The sequence below is a fragment of the Megalops cyprinoides genome, chromosome 12, assembly GCF_013368585.1.
Source record: "Megalops cyprinoides isolate fMegCyp1 chromosome 12, fMegCyp1.pri, whole genome shotgun sequence".
Lineage (NCBI taxonomy): Eukaryota > Metazoa > Chordata > Actinopteri > Elopiformes > Megalopidae > Megalops > Megalops cyprinoides.
In genome coordinates, this window is record NC_050594.1 from 27593385 (window position 1) to 27616927 (window position 23543).

General features: G+C 41.2%; 1 protein-coding gene across 1 annotated transcript; it reads left to right on the plus strand.

Moving 5' to 3' along the window:
- Window positions 1-278: 278 nt before the first annotated feature.
- On the plus strand, window positions 279-3760 carry LOC118786949 (DNA excision repair protein ERCC-6-like). Its single transcript, XM_036542307.1, has 2 exons — window positions 279-2159; window positions 3692-3760. Exons 1-2 carry the CDS (start codon window positions 279-281, stop codon window positions 3758-3760), a joined length of 1950 nt encoding a protein of 649 aa, XP_036398200.1.
- Window positions 3761-23543: the final 19783 nt, after the last annotated feature.

Below are 23543 nucleotides of genomic sequence, written 5' to 3' on the forward strand. Positions count from 1 at the left end.
AAAAAAAATCCCCCCCAAAATCCCCCCTCTGGTAAAAAACTTGGCATTAACTTTAGTGCCCGCAACATTTTGTTGTGGCAGGGCAAATCTGTGATCCTAATGTAATACGAATGTTTAATACACTAATCCAAAGATGGTTGGAACACAAAAGGTTAATTACTTGTATCTGTCAATTTACATGTATCATTGCTGTGACTTTTTTGCAATTAAAACATTGTTATTGATAATTATTTTTCCTCATTATACAGGTTCTGAAGCTTGTCAACAAAAGACAAAATATGACCACAAAGTACAAACGTGTCTTGGGACCAGAATGGGATGAGGATGAAAACCAGCACAAATATGTGTTCGACAGTGAATTCCTACTTGATAAACAGATACGGGACAAACTATATGATCATCAGGAGGAAGGTTTGGCATTCTTTTATAAAGCTTTTAAAGAAGGTCAAAAGGGAGTGACTTTGGCTGATGATATGGGATTGGGAAAATCCATCCAGGTTATTGCATTCCTTTCAGGGATGATTGACATGCATATGATCAAAACTGTCCTGCTGGTCTCACCCACAACTCTGCTGAAAGATTGGACAGACAAACTGACTGCGTGGGCACCAGGAATCAAGTGGAAGTCATATAATTGCCTTCAGGAAACCTCACTCAAAAATTTGAGATATGTACAAAAAAAAGGGAATGTCCTCCTTATCTCCTACAAGAAACTCCTCTGCAACAAGAAGACATTCTTTTCTCCCAATGGGGACTCCTTTCACTGGGATTGTGTTATATTTGATGAAGCTCACATGCTCAAAAACGTGTCCACCAAGACCTACAAGGCAGCATCTTTGATTAATTCCAAGTTCCGCATCCTCCTTACTGGCACACCCATCCAGAATAATCTGTATGAGATGTGGTCTCTGTTAAGTGTTATTGGCCCCATGTTGGGGACATACCGCACCTTTAAAAAGCATTTTGAAGGTCCAATCACAAGAGCAAGACAGGCAGACGCCACCCCCAGAGAGAAGGCTCTAGGTCAGGAGATGTGGGGGAGTCTAATGAAGAAAATAAGTCCTTACTGGCTTAGGAGATCGAAAGAACAAATCCAGGAGCAAAGGCTGAAGTCTGATTCAAACCATCCTGGTAAGATGGACACCAAAGCCATAGTCAAACTACCCAAGAAATGGGAATTTGTCATGTGGATCAGTCTTAGCCCCACACAAGAGAAAATGTACCAGGAGTTCCTTGCATCCAGGTCTTGCAATGAGACCACGAACATTCTACCGGAAATCCAGTCCTTGATGAACCTCTGCAATCACCCAAGACAGCAGAATCACTGGCAGAAATATGATAATAGGGAGCTTCACAAGTTATCCACTGAAGTGCTCCTTTCAGAATCTGGAAAGCTGACCTTTCTAATAGGTTTGCTTGAAAGACTGTTGGAAGAGGGTCACTACACTGTGGTGTTCTCTCAATATCGAAAAATGCTAGACATTATCCAGCATGTTCTGAAAAAGAGTGGGATCACAGATTTCTTGAGGATTGATGGGACAACCAGACTCGAAACACGAGATGAATATCTGGAAGCTTTCCAGAAAAGAAAAAAATACCGCATCCTCTTACTTACAACTAAAGTTGGGGGGGTGGGACTGACAATAACTGCCGCCAATCGTGTGATAATAGTTGACCCCTGCTGGAACCAGGCTGTGGATTCCCAGGCCATGGACAGGGCCTACAGGATGGGTCAGGAGCAGGAGGTTGTGGTTTACCGTCTGATTACCTGTGGCACAGTGGAGGAGAAGATCTACTGCCGGCAAGTGTTCAAGAGTTCACTGGTTCGCCAGGCAGTGGGGGACGATCCAAACCCTACTCGACACTTCACTAACGAAGACCTGAGGGAGACTCTAATTTTGGGGGAGACAAAATTTTCTGTTACACAGAGGAGGCTTAAGAAACAATGCCCCCAGCAGCGGGTCACTGACAAGACCCTGAAGATGCACATGGCATACATTGAGAGCCTGAATGTGTGTGGGATCACAGATCATGAGTTACTTTTTGCTACAAAGCAAGAGGAGGACTTGACAGAGGAAGCAATGCAAACATCAATTAGAGACATTGTGAAAGAAGGTGAAGAGAAAATTGAGGCAGAATCCCACTTCCAGTCCTCTATGGTGAAACTGGAAGAGACTTCTTTTGAAGTTGGCAAGAAATCGTTCAAATCAAAAAGGAGATCACATCGTGGAACACCAGGCTTGCCTCTGAAGCACAAGCGCTTCTCACCTCGAAACAGTAAGAAGAGGCGGACACGAATCTTAAACACAAAAAGGCCATTGTATGATTCACCCAGCAGAAAATCAGATCACTCGCAGAAAAAAGAATGCTACCCTGAGGAATATAGCGCCATCATTTCAGAGGATAGCAATGCGGACACCAATGTTACAAACTCAACCATTTCGGATAGCAGCAGGGCAACCAGTGAAAATGTAACTCCAGCCAATGGGGCTGTGAAAACAAAACCACGATGTGAACTTGAGGAAACTGACCTGGAAGAAGAAAGTGCAGCTGAAAGTTCTTCTGATCTTCAGTCACAGACTCCATCTCTGCCCACAGAAATTCAGTCTAAGTCTGCAATCTGGCCATCATCTGGTTCGTCTGTGTCCTCTTCAACCCCGTGTTCCAAAACACATTTGTTAACCACAGTATCCCAAGAAGAATCTGGTGATGAAGATCCCAGAATGACACAGAACACTACTCAGTTTGTCTCCCCTACATGTTCAAAACCTCAGAACACCACTCCTGTAAAGCCAGAGACTGCTGATGAGATCCAGAGGATTCATCGAGTGTACCCTAACAGAGTGAACATGTGTGGGATCTCAGGCAATGAGCTAGCTTTCACTTCTACAGTAGAGGAGGACTTAACAGCGGAAGTAGCACAGATGTCCATTAGAGACACAGTGACAGAAGGTGAAGTGAAACTTGAAACAGAATCCCATCTTCAGAGCTGTAATCTGACACCCGAGGAGTTTCCTCTTGAAGTCAGTGCGAAAATGTGCAAATCAAAAAGGACTGTACTTCACCAAACACCAGACCTGCCCCAGAAGTACCAGTGCTTTTCCTCTCCAAATGGTACAAGGCAAGGCAAGCGGATGTTAACCACAAAGCAACTTTTTTATGACATACCCGACAGAACTGCAGATCATACAGAGAAGAAGGGATGCTACCTCGAGGACTGTGGCACCACTGACACTGATAAAGACAGCGCTTATGGGGAAAACTTTTCAGAGGAGAGCTATGAGGACACCAACACTACAAATTCAACTTCAGATAGCAGTGCAAGCAGTGCAGATGTTGCATCTGTCAACATGGATGTAAAGAGAAATCCATTGTGTGAATTTGAGGAAGGTGAATTAGGAGAAGCAAGTACTCCTGAAAGCTGCTCTAATCTTCAGCCTCCATCTCTACCCAATGAAACACAATCTAAACCTCCAATCTGGCAGTCATCTTCTTTAAATGTGTCCTCTTCAACCCCGTGTTCCAAAACACATTTGTTAACCACAGTATCCCAAGAAGATTCTGTTGATGATGATCCCAGAATGACACAAAGCACAACTCAGCTTGCCTCCCCTAGATGTTCAAAACCTCAGAATGCCATTCCTGTATTGTGTGACTATTCACTCACCCCCAGCTGCATGTCTCCCTGCAGTGTGCGATTGGAACCAAACTGCAGCAACCAGAGACTGTCTTTGACCTGCAGATCAACCATTTCTGTTGATGTTGACAATACGATTTCCCATGAGGGAACACATGGAATGGAAGCGGTATCGTATAGATGCCTGACACAGCTGAACTTTTCTGGGGGAGAACCATCAACACATGTAAATGAGGCAGTGGATGATAAAAATAGTCCACTTCACTCTTATGTGCAGTCTACTGCCTGCCTAAGTGTTCACACTGATGTTACAAACAGAACCAATTTAGATGACTTCAGGGCAGGTGCTACAGATGTTATGGCAGTCAGCTGGGATGTAGGAACAAAACCAACATGTGAACTTGAGGAAAATAAGATGGATAAAGCAGATGCAGCTGAAAGTTCTTCTAATCTTCAGCCACAGACACCATCTCTGCCCAAAGGAATTCAATCTAAGTCTCCCATCTGGCACTCATCTGCTTTACCTTTGTCCTCATCAACCCCTTTTTCCAAAACATGTTTGTTAAACACAGGATGCCAAGTAGATTCTGTTGATGAAGATCCCAGTTTAACACAGAACACTACTCAATTTGCCTCCCATACATGCTCAAAACCTCAGAACACCGTTCCTGTATTGTGTGATTATTCACTCACTCCCAGCTTCACATCCCCTTGCAGTGTGCGATCTAAGCCAAACTGCAACAACCAGAGACTGTCTTTGACCTGCAGATCGACCACTTCTGATGATGTTGTGGCCATTATTTCCCATGAGGAAATACATGAAATGGATGAGCCATCATATATATGTTCAACACAGCTTAACTTGTCTGAGGGAGATGCATCACAAGCTTTAAATGAGGCTCTGGATAGTCCGCTTTACTCTTGTCTGCAATCTACCACCCACCAAACTGTGGATACCAATGTTACAAACAGGACAACCTCAGATAACAATGGAGAAGACAGTACAGATGTTAAAGCAGTGACAACAAAAACAAATCCAATATGTCAACTTGAGGAAAGTGATCTGGTCGAAGGGGTTGCAGGTGAAATGCTTTCCAATCCTGAGCCACAGACTCCATCTTTTCTCAGTGAAAATAAATTAAAATCTAAAGACTATGACCCATCTTTAGTTTCTTTGTCAACCCCGTCCTGCAAATCAGATTTGCTAGATATGCTATCCCAAGGAGAACCACAGCCAGAGACTGCTGACAATTTCCAGAAGATTCATCGAGTGTACCCTGACTCAGTGAACATGTGTGGGATCTCAGGCAATGAGCTAGGTTTGACTTTTATAGTAGAGGAGGACTTAATAGAGGAAGTAGCACAGATATCCATTAGAGACACAGTGACAGAATTTGGAGACAATGTGACAGTGACAGAATGTGAAGAGAAATTTGAAGCAGAATCCCATCTTCAGAGCTGTAATCTTAACTCTGAGGAGGCTCCTCTTGACATTGGTGTGGAAATGTGCAAATCAAAAAGGAATTCACTTCACCGAACACCAGACTTGCCTCGGAAGTACCAGTGCTTTTCCTCTCCAAATGGTACGAGATACTGCAGGCAGATGATCAACACTAAGAGACTTTTTTATGATTCACCTGAGAGAAATTCCAATTACACCGACAAAAAGGAATGCTGCCAAGAGGATCACAGCAGTACCAACAACAATACACTCATGAACAACACTCACGAAGAAAACATTTCAGAGGAGAGTAGCGAGCACAACGGCATTACAAATTCAACTATTTCAGATGATAGCTGTGCAAGCAGTACACAAAACACAAAACTGAATGAAGCAAGTGCAGCTGAAAGTTCTTCTGATCTTCAGTCACAGACTCCATCTCTGCCCACAGAAATTCAGTCTAAGTCTGCAATCTGGCCATCATCTGGTTCGCCTGTGTCCTCTTCAACCCCGTGTTCCAAAACACATTTGTTAACCACAGTATCCCAAGAAGATTCTGTTGATGATGATCCCAGAATGACACAAAGCACAACTCAGCTTGCCTCCCCTAGATGTTCAAAACCTCAGAATGCCATTCCTGCATTGTGTGACTATTCACTCACCCCCAGCTGCATGTCTCCCTGCAATGTGCAATCTGAGCCAAACTGCAGCAACCAGAGACTGTCCTCCATCTGTGAACTGGCCAACTCTGCTGCTGTTGACAACGTCACTGCCAGCACAGTCCATGAGGTAGTAGGCAGATGTCACACACAGGAGGACTTCTCTAGGGGAAGTTCATCACAGCAAATGAATGTGCGAGTGAGTGGTGATGACAGTTGTCTTCACTCATTCCTGCAGTTTATGGAGTCAGAGCTTTTCCATCGCAGTCTGGAAGTGGAACGACTGTCAATCTCATACATGTTGTCACATCACCCCTTCAGTACAGCCGAGTTATCTCATACTTACATTGGACCGGATACTGAACAGGAAGGAAGTTACTGTCACGGGATCTCCATGGAGTCAGCCTTATACCAGACTCTGGAAACAGACTGTGTTTCCACTTCACATATGTTAACGATGGACCTCCTAAGTACATCTGAGACCCTCAGTGTGAGCACAGGAACATCTGAAAACAGCCAGGAACATTCAGGAGGGTACATAAACAGCCAGGAGGACAGTCATCAGGCTCAAGTTGTCACCCACCTATGTGACCACTCCTACTGTAAATCACTGGACAAAGAGGATGCTACAAGTGTGCATCACAGACATGTGAATGGAGAATAAGTTGGCTGAAAAAATTACAATTGCTGCCATGTGGGCAAACCTCTGTAGTCTGCTGAATGTGCTTGAGAAATTGTTGTTAAATCTTAAAAAAAAAACTAAATGGGATGAGCTTTGAAAACTTTGCATGTTAACATCAGAATCACGGCTAGAATCCTTTGTAATAGTTCATTTCTTTTTCCTTACTGCTTCGAGTTTGTTTATTCTTCTCTTGTGATAGTGCTTAGTAATGACCTGGGAGGAAAAGCAGGTCGGAACAATCATAGTTTGAGCAGATATGGCATTGTGTTCACAGTAATGAGGCTGAATCCATAGGGGTGGCAGTGTAGTACAGTGGTTAAGGAGTACAACTTAAAAACAAAAGGTTGTCGGTTTAATTCCTCACTGCTGTACCTTTGGGCAAGGTACTTAACCCACAATTGCCTCAATAAATATCCAGCTGTATAAACAGATAACAGTGTAAAAAACTTGAGCCGATGTAAGTTGCTGTGGATAAGAGTGTCTGCTAAACACCAATAATGTAATGTTCTCAGATGACATGTACATTATAATCATGATGTTAGAAAAATTGACACTATTTAGTTGGAATATTTTGGAAAAATTCACTGCTTCTGTCTTATTTTCTTTTTCCCTTTCTTGTTAAAAATTTAGTTAAAAATAAAAATATGTTGGCTATTTTGAATACTCTGAAATGTAAGATAATTTTGATTTGTTTATAACATTACATTACATTGTTGGCATTTAGCAGCATAACAAACAATAACTTTTTTGTCACTGCATAATTCTATTTGTGTTTCATAGTTTTGATGTCTTTACTATTATTCTAAAATGTGAAAAAAGGTAAAAATAATGATTTTCCTTTGCTATATGAGACAACATTGTAATCTGCTTAATCTGCTTTGACTTGCATGGTGTGGATGCTTTTCTCATGAAATAAATGTCTATTTCTAACTCAAGGGTCTGACAGTGTGTTCCACAGTATGGGAAATTTGGAATATTACTCAACAACATGAATACCTTTGTTCCGCTTTCCTGAGACATGAATGAATGATAACAGGACACCAAGAGACCAAGCTTGCAAAATCGGTGTGGGAGGATGATCAATGGTTGGGCTCAAACTATGACTTGTAGAACAACTCTTTAAAGGGCAATATGTCAAAAAGATAAGGAAGTGAGAAAAATATAATTCTGGGGGTGGACTAGGCTCTCTCATGGTCATTCTTCAGTATTTCCATCCCATTTGGGGTGGTTATTATGCAGTGGTAGATATAACATTTGTTTGACTTTGACTGGTGTTACAAAAAGGAATATGTTCTGGATTCCTTTAAGAGGCATGTGTTGACCTTAAGCATGCTTTAAAACAGTCTGGAACTTGAAAAATGTACAGTATGTGAAAATTCAGTTTGAACATTCATATAGTTCTACAACAATTTGCCCCTGACTGTCAAAAAAACAATAAAAGTCTGTAATGAATGTCTTAGGCACGGTGTTGGCTGGAATTGATGCCAGCGTGTCCAGTCTTTATTCTGAATGATGTGTGGCTCTCATTATGATTGTCCTCTACAAGGAGGGTCTGTCAAAGCGCCTGTGCACCATATATAATCAATCCACTTAGCTTAAATTCTGAGTTGACTGAATGATGCCTGCAGCCATGGCTGAGTAGCTGTTTGAGAGTCCACATTCACATTTTCTGCGTGGTGTTTTAGGTGAATTATGTGGTGGGCTGTACATAAGGGACACTGCTTTATGGCTAACACTGCAGAATATTATTAGAGCTTGTTGTGTAGATTAGAAGCGAACAGAGGCTGCCTCTAGGTCTGATTTGATTTGATATATACCATTACATCACACCACCACTGAGGGGCGTAATATTCACATTATGTTTGTGAGAAGTGTGTATCCTCCCAGCATGTTATGATTCAGTATATATATACACTGACAAGTTGAGTCTAACAGCCATAGACAGCCTCGACATTCAGCACCATCTGACAAAGTGATGCACATCATCTCAGTTCTGGTCTGCTCCCAGAGATATAACTCAGACACACTAATGTTGACTTCATCACTGGAGCAGATAGTGTCTAAAGCACCTACAGCATTGCCATGAATGCTAGTATATTTCTTAAAGTGTTTATCAATTAGACTCCTTTTTAAATAAACTTTTAATACTATGTAGCAGTAGTAAAGTCAATGTTTGATTCATTTCTGGAATCTAAGCTTTAATAGCTCTAAGCATTTAATTGCAGACAGATAGCTAGTTTGTCATTTCTACAGCAGCTAATGAAACATTATCTGCAAACTCCCTTAAAATTTGCACTGCATCACATCCGTCATCCTGAAAAAAACATGAATGTCCATGCTGTATGAGACAGTGTTGCTATGGTGCCACAGTGCTGCTACTTCAAATTATCTGCATCCTCACATACTGTGAAATATTATGAGGTTTAATTTTAATGAGGTTAAAGTTGCAGTGGAAGGAATATACATCTAGGGGGAGACACACAGGCAAACACTTTTTTTCCACATTTTTGGTTATAATCACTGGATTTTAAGTTTGTGGATCACATCTTAGAATTTAACATGGCTGACTGAAATCTGCAGAACCTGAACTGTTTTTAATTGGTTTCACAGCCCTTTCCTCCACTTACCTGTACTGCGTTTTTAATGTTTTATTTTTAAAATACAACAGTAAATAAATCAACCAGAAAATAAAATGTATAATGGGTTGTGAATAAGAATGTCATTATAAACTGCTTCTGAGATAAATGTATAAAAAATACAATAACAACACTCATGTTACATCTTTGATATTTATTATATATTATTGTGCAAATACACTGATTATATCAGAGAAGCAGAAAACACAACAAACAGTAGAAGCTTAATGAACCAAAAATATATTTACAATTATGTTTTCACCCTTTACACATAGCAGTACATTATCAGCATTCATTTTTGTTAACACTAAAGTTAATTTGACTTTTTTTTACTTTTATTTTTTTCTAAATTATAAAGTATCAAGCATAAACTGCTATGTCTATTTCTGTAGTTTTAAAAATAACTTTAATAACTAAAATTTCAAACTTCTGCCTCAGGTAAAATCATATGTAATTATATATATTTCATAATTATTGATTTTTTAAAATCATTTTACATTGTGTTTTTAAGTATATATGTTTTGCTTGCATATTATTGTGAGTTCATAAAATAATCTGTTTAGATAAGCTTAAAAATAATTATTAAAAACAATAAATCTGTTAGATTTGTTAGAATTGTGTTCCCCACAAAGTGCCTCTACAAAAGAAAGAAAAGAAACAAATACAGAAAGAGCTTTTCTTCAGATTAACTCGTATGTACTTGCTTCTTGCATAATCAACTAATTACTGGCAGTGGATTTGTAAGTGATTTACCTTCTCTGTTACTGTAATGTCTAATCAAACAAATGAATATATGAAGATGCATATGAATTAGTGATACAACTGACTTGTATATAATATGCTATATTCTCTCAAATCTACTGGCAGATATAAGCACATAAGTGTACAAAGAATTTCAAATAAGTGTGCAGGGTATATTGGAAATGGTCATTTTACTGTACATTCACTATTAATTTCACCTCATTTCTTTTCCATGGAGGAATCCAGCACATGTGTCTCGATCGTGTGCGTGCTTACGGTGACTGTGGAGGTTTCTGCACCTTCAAAAAACTTCATTTTCTCTGAGTGCATTGTGTCTCTCAGCTTTCTGAGGGCCGAGGCTGTGTCTGCCAAGATGGGCTCCCCAGAGTCTGCTTCAACGACGTGTGTAACCCTCTGAGTTATGATGACCGTCCCTTTGTCATCACCTGACATCTCCTTCACCACGTGCCTCTCCACAGACGTGTGTCCTCCGGAGGCTTCATCAAGCACTTCTGTCACTCCCTCAACAGTCCAAGGTGCGGAGCCTACTTTAAGGGTCAGGGTCTGCAGGGGCAACTCTTGCACTGAGTGTGTTTCAAATTTGGTGATGACGGTGGCATGTTCGCTACTTGGTGTTGCTTGTATGTTTGAAGTTACAACATGTATGTCCCCTGTTTCCTGTGTCATCTCCTCAACAGGTGGCAAAGTGGCCTCAGCCAAGACAGAAACAGTGGCTGTGTTAATTTTCTCGGGTAAGTGAGGTTCCAAGCGAATAAGTTCGGTCCTTGCTGTGGAGGTAACGACATCACTGGGTACTTTTACCTCACCAACATCCATCATGGCACTGGGTTCAGTGAATTTCACCTTAACTTTTGTCGGGGACAACACTGAAGGGCCGGCCTGCTCACTCGTCACTGTGGAACTGATATCAGCAAAGGCGTCTGATGATCGAACAGATGATGTCAAACTGACATCCTCTTCCACAATGTCACCCTCTGCGCTTCTGTCAAGGACTTCAGTTGGCTGACTCATCCCCTTCTCTGACTCCTTCGTCTTCATTTCTGTTTCTTTAATTTGCTCAGTTTCCTTTTCCTCTTGAAGCTGTGTTGTCTTGTCCTCCTCTGCGGCAACCACATCGCTGCTCTTAGCCTTACCACCCTTCTCTGAAGACTCATGGAATCCTAGCTTGGGAAAACTGAACTTAAACTTTGACCTGTCTTTAGCCTCTGCTTCTTTACTCATACATGGGGCTTCAACAGACACTTCAGCACCAGGTAGAGAGGTACTGAGCTGAATATGACTTGCATCTTCATCGTGTTTTGATTTAAGGCTTGAATCTTTTTCTTTACCTGGGGAGTGAATGTCCTGAGCAATATTTTCCCTTGATGATGAAAGGGTTTCTTCTACTTCCTCTAATGTAGGGACATTAAATTCTAGGTCTAGACCCTTGAATATGTCCCCAAATGTAGGGAAGTTAAGTCTGGATGACTTCTTATGTCCCTCAGCATCTCCACCTTTCTTATCTATACCAGGTACATCACCGGTTTTATTATTTGTCTTCTCAGTTTCCAATGCTGCTCCTTCCACAGTGATTTCTGGGGTTTTAACATCAATATTTGCTTGGTTGACATCAGCATCTATGTCAGCTGGCTTTGCTTTTACTGGAGAAAAGCCAAATTTTGGCATTTTGAAGGTTGGGAGTTTAAATTTACTTGGTGAGCCTTTAATTTCAGCTTCTGTATTGGCAGTTTCAGTATCAAAGATTTCAGCATTCCCTTCAATTGCTGAGTGTTTACCCTCTGGCCCTGACAGTTCAATGTTTGCTTGAAATGTTGGTGCAGAAATATCATCCTCTATTTTCTGTACTGGAACCTCTGTCTCAGGTTCTGTGATATCAGCAGTTACCCCTTGAACTTCAACTTTACTTTTTGCAGTTGCAGTCCCAAATTTAGGGAATTTGAATGTGGGAAGTTTGAATTTTGTGGGAGACCCAACAGTCTCCAAGTCATTATCCTTTATTTCAATTTCGGTTTCCGGAGGTTTAATGTCCACCTCAGGCCCTTTCACTTCCATGCTTCCTTCAATAAAGGAGATGTCTCCCTTTGGAAGACTTACATCAATCTCAGGGGCTTTAACTTCTGGTTTTGAAAAGCCAAATTTGGGAAAAGATATCCGTGGCCTTTTTCCTTTCAGATCCGCTTCTTTAGCATCAACCTCTGGTATATCTACCTTCCCTTCCACTGACGGTCCATCAAATTCAGCACCAGGTACTTGGGCTTCCACTGTTACCTCTGGCAAGGAGACATCAACATCTGGCTTTGATACACTTATATCCACTCCAGGTGCTTTCACTTTAGGAAATGAGATTCCAAATTTGGGCAGTTTGAATTTACTTCCTTGTCCCTCTATTTCAACTTTAGCATCACCTAACTGAGTTTCCCCTGACATTGTCAGCTCAGGATCTGGAGATTTCAGATCAACTGACATTCCATCTGCACTGACACCCAGACCTTTGACATTAGCATCTGGCTTTGTGACAGAAACCTCAACTGATGAGTCCTTCAGCTCAGGCTTTGAAATTCCAAAAGAAGGCATTTTAATATGAGGAAACTGGAATCTTGCCTTTCCACCAGATTCAACAGCATGACCTTTAGCTGACCCATCAAAAGAGGGACCTTCAATGTCAGTTTCTGTCTTGGATACAGAAACATCAGTCTCAAGTGTTGGTGCAGTCATATCTATCTCTGAGTCTTTGACTTTTGAAAGGGACACATGTACATCTGGCATCTTCATTCTAGGCAGGTCAGTTTTACCTTTTGATTTATCCAACTCTATCTTTTTCCCATCAGTGTCAATACTTAATGCTCCAGCATCCACCATCACATCCCCCACTGAAGCCTCTAGTTCAGGCACTGTGATGTCAGTACTGACATTTGGTGACTCTGCTGTTATTTTTGGAGCTGAAATCCCAAATTTAGGGAATTTGAATGTGGGAAGTTTGAATTTTGTGGGAGACCCAACAATCTCCAAGTCATTATCTTTTATTTCAATTTCGGTTTCCGGAGGTTTAATGTCCACCTCAGGCCCTTTCACCTCCATGCTTCCTTCAATAAAGGAGATGTCTCCCTTTGGAAGACTTACATCAATCTCAGGGGCTTTAATGTCTGGTTTTGAAAAGCCAAATTTAGGAAAAGATATCCGTGACTTTTTTCCTTTCAGATCCACCTCTTTAGCATCCACCTCTGGTATATCTACCTTCCCTTCCACTGACAGTCCATCAAATTCAGCACCAGGTACTTGGGCTTCCACTGTTACCTCTGGCAAGGAGACATCAACATCTGGCTTTGATACACTTACATCCACTCCAGGTGCTTTCACTTTAGGAAATGAGATTCCAAATTTGGGCAGCTTGAATTTACCTCCTTGTCCTTCTGCTTCAACTCCTTTGCTCTTCATGTCAAGATTTATATCTGGCCCTTCAACATCAACACTGTAGCCTTTGACATCTACTGCAGGTGTCTCTCCAGACACTTTTAGCTCTGCTTCTGGTAATTTTACACTAACTGACGTTCCATCAACACTGACCTCTGGAATATTGATGTCAGTGTCTGGTTTTGTTAGATTAACATCCACTGATGGTGCTTTTATGTCTCCTGAAACTTCAGGTTTGGAAAATCCAAATGAAGGCATTTTAATATGAGGCATTTTGAATTTTCTTTGCTCGCCAACTGTGGTCTCAACTTCCGGAATGTCAGCCTTTACATCGAGAGATGGTCCTTTAAGATCACCCTCAACAGTAATGTCTTTTTCTGGTAGAGGGATTTTAGCTTCTGCTGAAGCCTCTATCTCAGGTACTGTGATGTCAGCACTCACATCAGGAAGTTCAGCTTTAACCTTTGGAGCAGCAATGCCAAATTTGGGCATTTTAAATGTGGGTAGTTTGAATTTACTTGGAGATCCCTTAGTGTCAGCATCTTTAGTTTCGATATCTGGAGATTTAATGTCCACCTCTGGCCCTTTCACCTCCATGCTTCCTTCAATAAGGGAGATGTCTCCCTTGGGAAGATTGACATCAATCTCAGGGGCTTTAACTTCTGGTTTTGAAAATCCAAATTTGGGTAAAGATATATGTGGCCTTTTTCCTTTCAGGTCCACCTCTTTAGCATCAACCTCTGGTGTATCTACCTTCCCTTCCACTGATGGCACCCCAATGTCAGTAACAGGTACTTGGGCTTCCACTGTTACCTCTGGCAAGGAGACATCAACATCTGGCTTTGATACACTTATATCCACTCCAGGTGTTTTCACTTTAGGAAATGAGATTCCAAATTTGGGCAGCTTGAATTTACTTCCTTGACCCTCTACTTCAACTTCCTTACCCTTTATGTTAACATCCACATCCGGTGTCTCTCCAGACACTGATAGCTTTGGTTCTGGAAGTTGCATATCAACTGATGTTACATCAACAGTGGCCTCTGGAACATTGATGTCAGTGTCTGGTTTTGTTAGATCAATGTCAACTGATGGTGCTTTTATATCTCCTGAAATGTCAGGAGCTGTAACTTCAGGTTTGGAAAATCCAAATGAAGGCATTTTAATATGAGGCATTTTGAATTTTCTTTGCTCTCCAACTGTGGTCTCAACTTCCGGAATGTCAGCCTTTACATCGAGAGATGGTCCTTTAAGATCACCCTCAACAGTAATGTCTTTTTCTGGTAGAGGGATTTTAGCTTCTGCTGAAGCCTCTATCTCAGGTACTGTGATGTCAGCACTCACATCAGGAAGTTCAGCTTTAACCTTTGGAGCAGCAATGCCAAATTTGGGCATTTTAAATGTGGGTAGTTTGAATTTACTTGGAGATCCCTTAGTGTCAGCATCTTTAGTTTCGATATCAGGAGATTTAATGTCCACCTCTGGCCCTTTCACCTCAATACTTCCTTCAATAAGAGAGATGTCACCCTTTGGAAGGCTTACATCAATCTCTGGGGATTTAATGTCTGGTTTTGAAAAACCAAATTTGGGTAAAGATATCCTTGGCTTCTTTCCTCTCAGGTCAATTTCTTTAGCATCTACCTCTGGCATGTCTCCTTTTCCTTCAACCGATAGTCCCTCAATGTCAACATCTGGTAGCTTGACTTGTGCTTTCTCCTCTGACAGTGAGATATCCACATCTGGCTGGGATACACAAATGTCTGCCCCAGGACCTCTCAATTTTGGAAATGAAATTCCGAATTTGGGGAGCTTAACCTTACCTTCTTGTCCATCATGTTCACCTCCTTTGTCCTTAATGTCTACCTTGATAGATGGACCTCCAACATCTACACTTGGGACTTTGATGTCAACAGCAGATGTCTTTCCTGAGACTGTTAGCTCAGTTTCTTGAGGCTTAATATCCACTAAAGTTCCATCACCACTGACACCTGGAATTTCTACATCAATTTCTGGTTTTGTAAGTGAAATCTCTCCAGATGTCTTTTGGCCTTTCAGCTCAGGTTTAGAAATCCCAAATGATGGCAATTTAATATGAGGGAACTGGAATTTTGCCTTTCCTCCCACTTCTGTCATGGGAATTTCTGCACTTGCATCAAGATGTGAACTTTCAACATCACTTTGCGGCTTTGACACAGAAACATCAGTCTTAATCATGGGTTTTTCAAAGCTTATCTCTGAGTCTTTGCCTTTTGGTAGAGAAACATCTATGCCTGGTATATTCACTTCAGGAAATTTAATTGTATCTTCTGGTTTATTAACCTCTGTACGTAGCCTGTCAATTTCAACACTGGGTCCTTCAACATCCACCTTTACTTTCCCTGAGGGAATTTCTATGTCAGGCACTGTGATGTCAGTACTGACATTTGGTGACTCTGCTGTTATTTTTGGAGTTGAAATCCCAAATTTAGGGAATTTGAATGTGGGAAGTTTGAATTTTGTGGGAGACCCAACAATCTCTAAGTCAGTATCTTTTATTTCAATTTCGGTTTCCGGAGGTTTAATGTCCACTTCAGGCCCTTTCACCTCCATGCTTCCTTCAATAAGGGAGATGTCTCCCTTTGGAAGACTTACATCAATCTCAGGGGCTTTAACTTCTGGTTTTGAAAAGCCAAATTTGGGAAAAGATATACGTGGCCTTTTTCCTTTCAGATCCGCTTCTTTAGCATCAACCTCTGGTATATCTACCTTCCCTTCCACTGAAGGTCCATCAAATTCAGCACCAGGTACTTGGGCTTCCACTGTTACCTCTGGCAAGGAGACATCGACATCTGGCTTTGACACACTTACATCCACTCCAGGTGCTTTCACTTTAGGAAATGAGATTCCAAATTTGGGCAGCTTGAATTTACTTCCTTGACCCTCTATTTCAACTTCCTTACCCTTTATGTTAACATCCACATCCGGTGTCTCTCCAGACACTGATAGCTTTGGTTCTGGAAGTTTCATATCAACTGATGTTACATCACCAGTGATCTCTGGAACACTGATGTCAGTGTCTGGTTTTGTTAGATCAATGTCAACTGATGGTGCTTTTATGTCTCCTGAAATGTCAGGAGCTGTAACTTCAGGTTTGGAAAATCCAAATGAAGGCATTTTGATGTGAGGCATTTTGAATTTCCTTTGCTCTCCAACTGTGGTCTCAACTTCTGGAATGTCAGCCTTTATATCGAGAGATGGTCCTTTAAGATCACCCTCAACAGTAATGTCTTTTTCTGGTAGAGGGATTTTAGCTTCTGCTGAAGCCTCTATCTCAGGTACTGTGATGTCAGCACTCACATCAGGAAGTTCAGCTTTAACCTTTGGAGCAGCAATGCCAAATTTGGGCATTTTAAATGTGGGTAGTTTGAATTTACTTGGAGATCCCTTAGTGTCAGCATCTTTAGTTTCGATATCTGGAGATTTAATGTCCACCTCTGGCCCTTTCACCTCAATACTTCCTTCAATAAGGGAGATGTCTCCCTTTGGAAGGCTTACATCAATCTCTGGCGCTTTAATGTCTGGTTTTGAAACTCCAAATTTGGGGAGAGATATACGTGGCTTTTTTCCTTTCAGATCCACCTCTTTAGCATCCGCCTCTGGTATGTCTACCTTCCCTTCCACTGATGGTCCATCAAATTCAGCACCAGGTATTTGGGCTTCCACTTTTACCTCTGGCAGTGCGATATCGACATCTGGCTTTGATACACTTACATCAACTCCAGGTGTTTTCACCTTAGGAAATGAGATTCCAAATTTGGGCAGCTTTAATTTACTTCCTTGTCCTTCTATATCAACGTCTTTACCCTTTATGTCAAAATCTACATCTGGTGTTTCTCCAGACACTCTTAGTTCTGGCTGTGGTAATTTCACACCAACTAAAGTTACATCAGCACTGATGTTTGGAACACTGATTTCAGTGTCTGGTTTTGTTAGATCAATGTCAACTGATGGTGCTTTTATGTGTCCTGAAATTTCAGGAGCTGTAACTTCAGGTTTGGAAAATCCAATTGAAGGCATTTTAATATGAGGCATTTTGAATTTTCTTTGCCCTCCAGCTGCTGTCTCAGTGTCTGGAATTTCAGTTTTTCCATCAAGAGATGGTCCTTTAACATCAACTTTAACAGCAATATCTTTGTCTGGTACAGGGATTTTAGATTTTGCTCTAGGTATTTCCTGCTGCATATCTGGCCCTTTTGTTTTTGATAGTGATAAATCTATACTTGGCATCTTCACGTTTGGAAGCTCAAATTTTCCTCCTGGTTTCTTAATTTTCATTTCTGGTCCGTCAATATCTATATCTGTTTTGTCTACTGAAGCCTCTGTCTCAGGTACTGTGATGTCAGCACTCACATCAGGAAGTTCACCTTTAACCTTTGGAGCACTAACTCCAAGTTTTGGTAATTTAAAAGTGGGCAGTTTTAATTTACCAGGAGCTCCTTCCATGTCAGCATCAAAAGTAGCACTTGTCTCTGTGGTTGTAATGTCAACTTCTGGCCCTTTGACATCTACACTTCCTTTGGGCAGAGAAATGCCTCCCTTTGGAAGACTGACATCAACTTCAGGGGCCTTAATATCTGGTTTTGAAAATCCAGGCTTGGGAAATGATATCTTTGCTGTCTTTCCTTTCAGATCGATGTCTTTAGCAGCCACCTCCGGTATATCTATGTCCCCTTCAATTGAAGGTTCTTCAACATCAACATCAGGTAACTTGACTTGTACTTTCTCCTCTGGCAGTGAGATATCTACATCTGGCTTTGATACACTAATGTCAGCTCCAGGTCCTTTGAATTTAGGAAGTGAGATTCCAAACTTGGGCAGCTTGAATTTACTTTCATGTCCTTCTAATTCAACTTCTTTACCTTTTAAGTCAATATCTACTGCTGGACCTTCAATATCTACACTTGGGCCTTTGATGTCAACCACCGGTATCTTTTCAAGTAATCTTAGCTCAGGTTCTTGAGTCTTTATATCCAATTTTCCTTCAGTTATATCTGTTGATGGTAAGCTTATTTCTCCAGACACTCTCGGACTCTTCGACTCTAGTTTAAAAGATGGCATTTTAATTTGAGGCATTTGAAATTTTACTTTTTCCCCAGAGCCAATATCAGGAAGTTCAGTTGTTACCTCATCAATAGAAGGGCCTTCAATGTCAACTCCTGGCTTTGATACAGAAACATCAGTCTCAGTCTTAAGCAGTTCTGCTTCACCTTTTGGTTTATCCATCCTTAAACTTTGTTCACCAATATGAACATCAGGGACTGAAATGTCCACTCCAACCTTTCTGGATGGAGTCTCTACCTCTGGAACTGTTAATTCAGCATCCACATCAGGGGTATCTATTCTGGCTTTTGAAGTGGAAATTCCAACTTTAGGGAGCTTAATTGTGGGCATTTTGAATTTTATGGGTGAGCCACTAATATCTTTGTCTTTCTTTTTAATTTCAGGTTGAATTTCTGAAGCAGTGGTGTCCACCTCTGATCCCTCAATCATCGTAATTCCCTCTGTCAGAGAAACTTCTCCCTTTAGACTAACATCAGTGTCAGGGACCTTGATTTCTGGTTTCAAAGATCCAAACTTGGGCATGGATATATCTGGTTTCTTCATTTTCACATCAGTGCCCGGTATTTCAACTTTCCCTTCAACTGAAGGCGCGGCAAATTCAACAACAGGAAACTTGGCTTCTACTTCAGCCTCTGACAGTGTGATGTCAGCTTTAGGCTTTGAAATATCAATATCTGTTGCAGGTTCTTTAACTTTAGGAACTGAAATTCCAATTTTTGGAAGCTTGAATCTGCTTTCCTTCTCCTCTATTTCAACTTTTTTACCCTTCATATCAATATCCACTGCTGGAGCCCCAATATCCACACTGTAGCCTTTGATGTCTATAGTAGGTGTCTCTCCTGACACTGTTAGCTCAGGTTCTGGAGGTTTCACTGTAACTGATGTTCCACTGAGCTGTGGACCTTTCATATCAATGTCTGGTTTTGTAATGGAAACCTCTGCTGATGCTAAAGTCATTTCTCCTGTCAGCTTTGGACCTCCCAGCTCAAGTGTGGAAATTCCCACAGAGGATTTACTCATCTGAGGCATTTGTATTTCTCCCTTCATTCCTTCAGTTTTTAGGATTTCAGCTTTTCCTTCAAGAGGGGGACATTCAATGTCAATTTCTGGCTTTGAAACCAAAGTCTCTGCCTGTGATGTTTTCAGGTCAAACTTTGGACCCTTCATTTTTGGAAAGGTGACATTAATATCTGGCATCTTAACTTTTGGTAGTCCAATTTTATATTTTGTTTTGCCCATACCTACTCTTGGTTCTTTTACATCAATGTCAAGGGCTTCATTTTCCATACCTGCTTTCCCTGATGGAGTCTCAAGGATGGGTATTGTGATGTCTGTGCCCTTCATATCCACAGTACCATGTGGAAGAGGAACATCTCCCTTTGAAAGGCTAACATCCATTTCTGGGCCTCTAATAAGCTCTGGTATTGATATTTTTGGCTTCTTCATCTCCAGATCAACCCCTTTTATACCAACTTCAGGCTTCTCAGTGGACAACTTGACGAGTGCTTCACCCTCTGGCACTGAAATATCAGCCCGTGGCTTTGATGTGCTAATAAGCTCTTCAGGTGTTTTGAAGTCTATCTTTGTACCTTTGACTTTTGGGAGGGACACACTGATGTCTGGCATTTTTATTTCTGGAAGCTCAATTTTACCTTTTATTTTGTCTGTATCCAAGCTTGGTCCTTTAACATTAATGTTAAAGGTTTCGCTTTCTGCTGTTTCCTTCCCTGAAGAAATCTCTAATTTAGATACAATCCTATCTGTCACATCTGGGGTTTCTGCTGTGATCTTGGGAGATTTAATTCCAAATTCAGACATCTTTAAATCTGGTGTTTGCAGTGGTGTAGGGGATCGCTCAATGTCCATGCCTTTATCTTTGATCTTTACTGTGAATTCTGAATCTTTCACACCCACTACTGTGCCTTTCATGTCCAGATTACCTTCTGGAAGAGAAACAACTTCATTTGGAAGGCTGGCATCAGCAGATAATCCTTCAACATCTATTGTTGAGACTTTGATGTCAATTAAGGGGCTCTTTCCTGACACTGGTAGCTCGGGTTCTGGAATTTTCATGCCTACTGAAGTTTCATCAGCACATATGTCTTTGATATCAGTGTCTGCCTTTGTGATAGAAATTTTACCTGGAGGTATCTTGATGTCTGCTGATAACTTTGGAGCTTTTATTGTTGAAGAGGTGATCTCAACTTCATTGGCTGCCTCTAGAGAGGGGCCTTTTACATCAAATTCTGATAAATCCACTTTGGGAATTTTGATTGATTGATTGTCACTCATATTTGTCTCAATTTCAGGAGTTTTCCCCAACACTGATGCTTTGATCTCCACTCCGGCCTTTGGAATCTCAACACCTGTCTCGGGGAATCTAATGTCTGGTTTTGTAATTCCAAATGTAGGCAGTAGCATTTTTTGTTTCTTTGTTTTTTTGTCAGATGATTTGACATCTGTGACAGGTTTTACCATTTCAAATTTCACTTCAGAAATTTCATATTTAGAGTCTGCGTCAACATCTGATCCAAGGGTAGGTATTTGGGGCACTTTAAAATTGCCTTTTTTATCCTCTGAAATCATGTCTTTACATTTGATATCAGCACCTATTTTAGCACCTTTAACCTCTTCAGCAGGTTTGTCTACATTTACATCAATCTTTGTGATTTGTTGGTGCACATCAAGATCTGAGAATTCCACGTTTGGCAACTTGAATTTTGGAAGATCAATGCCAGAGATGAGTTTTTTAATACTATCAACATGAACCTCTGGTTGAATCTCCTGAACCTGGATCTCCGCAGTTGGTACAGAAGCATCTAATTTTTCAGTCTTGGGCAATTTGGCAGCTGACATCTGGATATTTCCTGCTGTTGTTATAGCCTCCATCCCTGGTATTTCAATGTCTTCTCGTTTTGGCAGTTTAATTTTTATTTCAGACCTTTCAGCTTTACCTGTTTCAAAATGGCCTGATGGAATTTCTATCATTTTACCATCCACCTCTGCCATTGTCAATTTACCTTCAGTTATTGAGCTTTGGACTTCAATTTTAGGTTTTGAAAGGTCCTCTTGTGCCATAGCAATGGGTTCATGGTCAGTTAAATCTGGAAGTTCAATCTTTGGTAGTTTGTATGTTAGAGGAGTCATCTTGCTTATTTCTCCTATCATATCATTTATTTTAGTCTCCACTGAATGTTCTGAAGCTTGTATTTCCAGCTCTGAATCTGTAATATCCGTTATAGATACTTTTGTGGTTTGTATTTTTGTCTTTGGCACAGTAACCCCAATCTCCTGTCCTTCTGCTGGTATCTCTGGGGTTTTAGGCACAAACACATCTGCTTTTAGATCCAGTTTTCTCTTGTCAGCATCCACATCTGTCTTTGTAATTTGTTGATGCACATCAAGACCTGAAAGCTCCACTTTTGGGAGCTTGAATGTTGGAAGATCAGTCTTGGAGTAAGCCTCTTTAATGTCATCAGCATTGATCTCTACTTGAATTTTCTCTGCAGCTGGGACAGACGCTTCTATCTTTCCAATATCAGGCAGTTTGATTGCTGACATTTGAAGATTTCCTGCTGATGCTGTGGCCTCCATTCCCGGTATCTCAATGTCTTCTCGTTTTGGGAGTTGCATTTTAATATCAGGCTGTCCACTGTCAAGGTCTGCTTTGGGCACCTTGCCTTCAATCTTGAATCCTTTGATTTCCATTTTGGTCTTAGATGCATCCACTTCTGTCTTTATGATAGGTTTATTGACAGTCAAGTCAGGCATGTCAATCTGTGGCATTTTGAACTTGGGAGCTTTCCTTTTTCCTATATTCCCAATGAGATCATCAATATTTGTCTGTGTTGGAGGCTCTGAGGCTTGTATTTCCAGCTGTGGACCTTGGATGTCTATTGCAGTTTCTGTCCTAACACCAGGGCCATCTCCATTTGCTGTTACATCACGAGCTTTAGCACTGAGTGGAGAGGTTGTCATTTTAGGACTTCTAGGTTTATATATGTCAGAGACACTTTCAAATAAGCCGCGTTTTGATGATGACGTATCAGGTTTTGGTTTGCTGCTCACCTCACTGCTGCCTTCAGCAGTAGTCTTTGTAATTAGAGTTCCATTCACTGAGCTTCCTTGGTACGTCTTTGCAATGCTTCTGTCTGCCATTGGACCTCTGGGTCGGATCCCATATCTCTCTGAGTCTAGAATAAGAATACTTCTCTCTTTCTTTTGTTTGTCATAGTCCATTCTCGGAGATTTCCTGAGAAGGCCTACACCTGACATATCAAGTGAAACATCAACTTTAGGCAAACAAATGTCCATGTCACCCATCACAGTTGTAGATGAAGCCGTTTGTTTTCCAGCAGTGTCTTTGTCCACCTTTTGTATCGGTTTGTTTGGGTCGATTCTTTGAGTGTTGATGTCAATGGCAATCTCATGTCCCTTCAGTTCTGCATGCGATATTACATTGGGGATCTCTGAGATGCCACCTGACAGAGCCTGAGTTCGGGTTCCAGTGTCTAGTGTCTTTAGGCTGTCAGAAGAAGTCTTCGTAGGTAAAGCCTGAGGGGACTTTAAGAGATTCTCAGGACTTGAGTCTCCCTTCTCCTTTCCCTGTATGTTCACCTTCAATACTGATCTCTCTTTCTTTTTCTTTTTCTTGACTTCTGGGGACTTCTTGCCTGAAGACCCTCCTCGATCAGCAAGAAAGTCTGAGATGTCAGTGGTTTTCAATGTCTTGTCCAAACTGATGAGCTCCGCCCTGTGCTGGCTAATGTCAGTATCAGAGCCTGTAATGTCTAGATGTTTGTATTCATTTCTAAGCCGGGCTGATCCTTTTTTATTTGGGTCATCCAGCACATATATCTGCGGTGTTTCTCCTGATGTACCCTTTTGTTGCTGTGGAGAATGCCTGTCAGATGTATCCTCTGTCACATTTTCTAAACTCCTTGAAACTCGACTTATGGAATCCTTTTCTGGTTGTTCAGCTGATTTGCTCCTTAGATTCTTCATTTTCAGTTTTGACAGTTTGAGCTTCTGCTTCTTTGTTTTTTCTTTGACAGCCTCCTGAGTCTTGATGGGCGACTCTGTGTCGCTGGTTGTCGGGCTCATTTCCAACTTCCTCTGCTCCTCTGCCTCTGATGTACTGTGGGATCTCTTGAAATGTGCCTTGGGCCCCTTTTTGAAGGATGGGAATTTTGGCCATGAGATTCGGGCATCGTTC

What these genes read in the sequence shown, in the direction of transcription:
- LOC118786949 (XM_036542307.1), top strand. Translation starts at nt 279, where the DNA reads ATGACCACAAAGTACAAACGTGTCTTGGGACCAGAATGGGATGAGGAT. An exon ending in CCCACTTCCAGTCCTCTATG is followed by an intron (nt 2,160 to 3,691) that starts GTGAAACTGGAA and finishes GTCTCCCTGCAG; the next exon opens with TGTGCGATTGGAACCAAACT.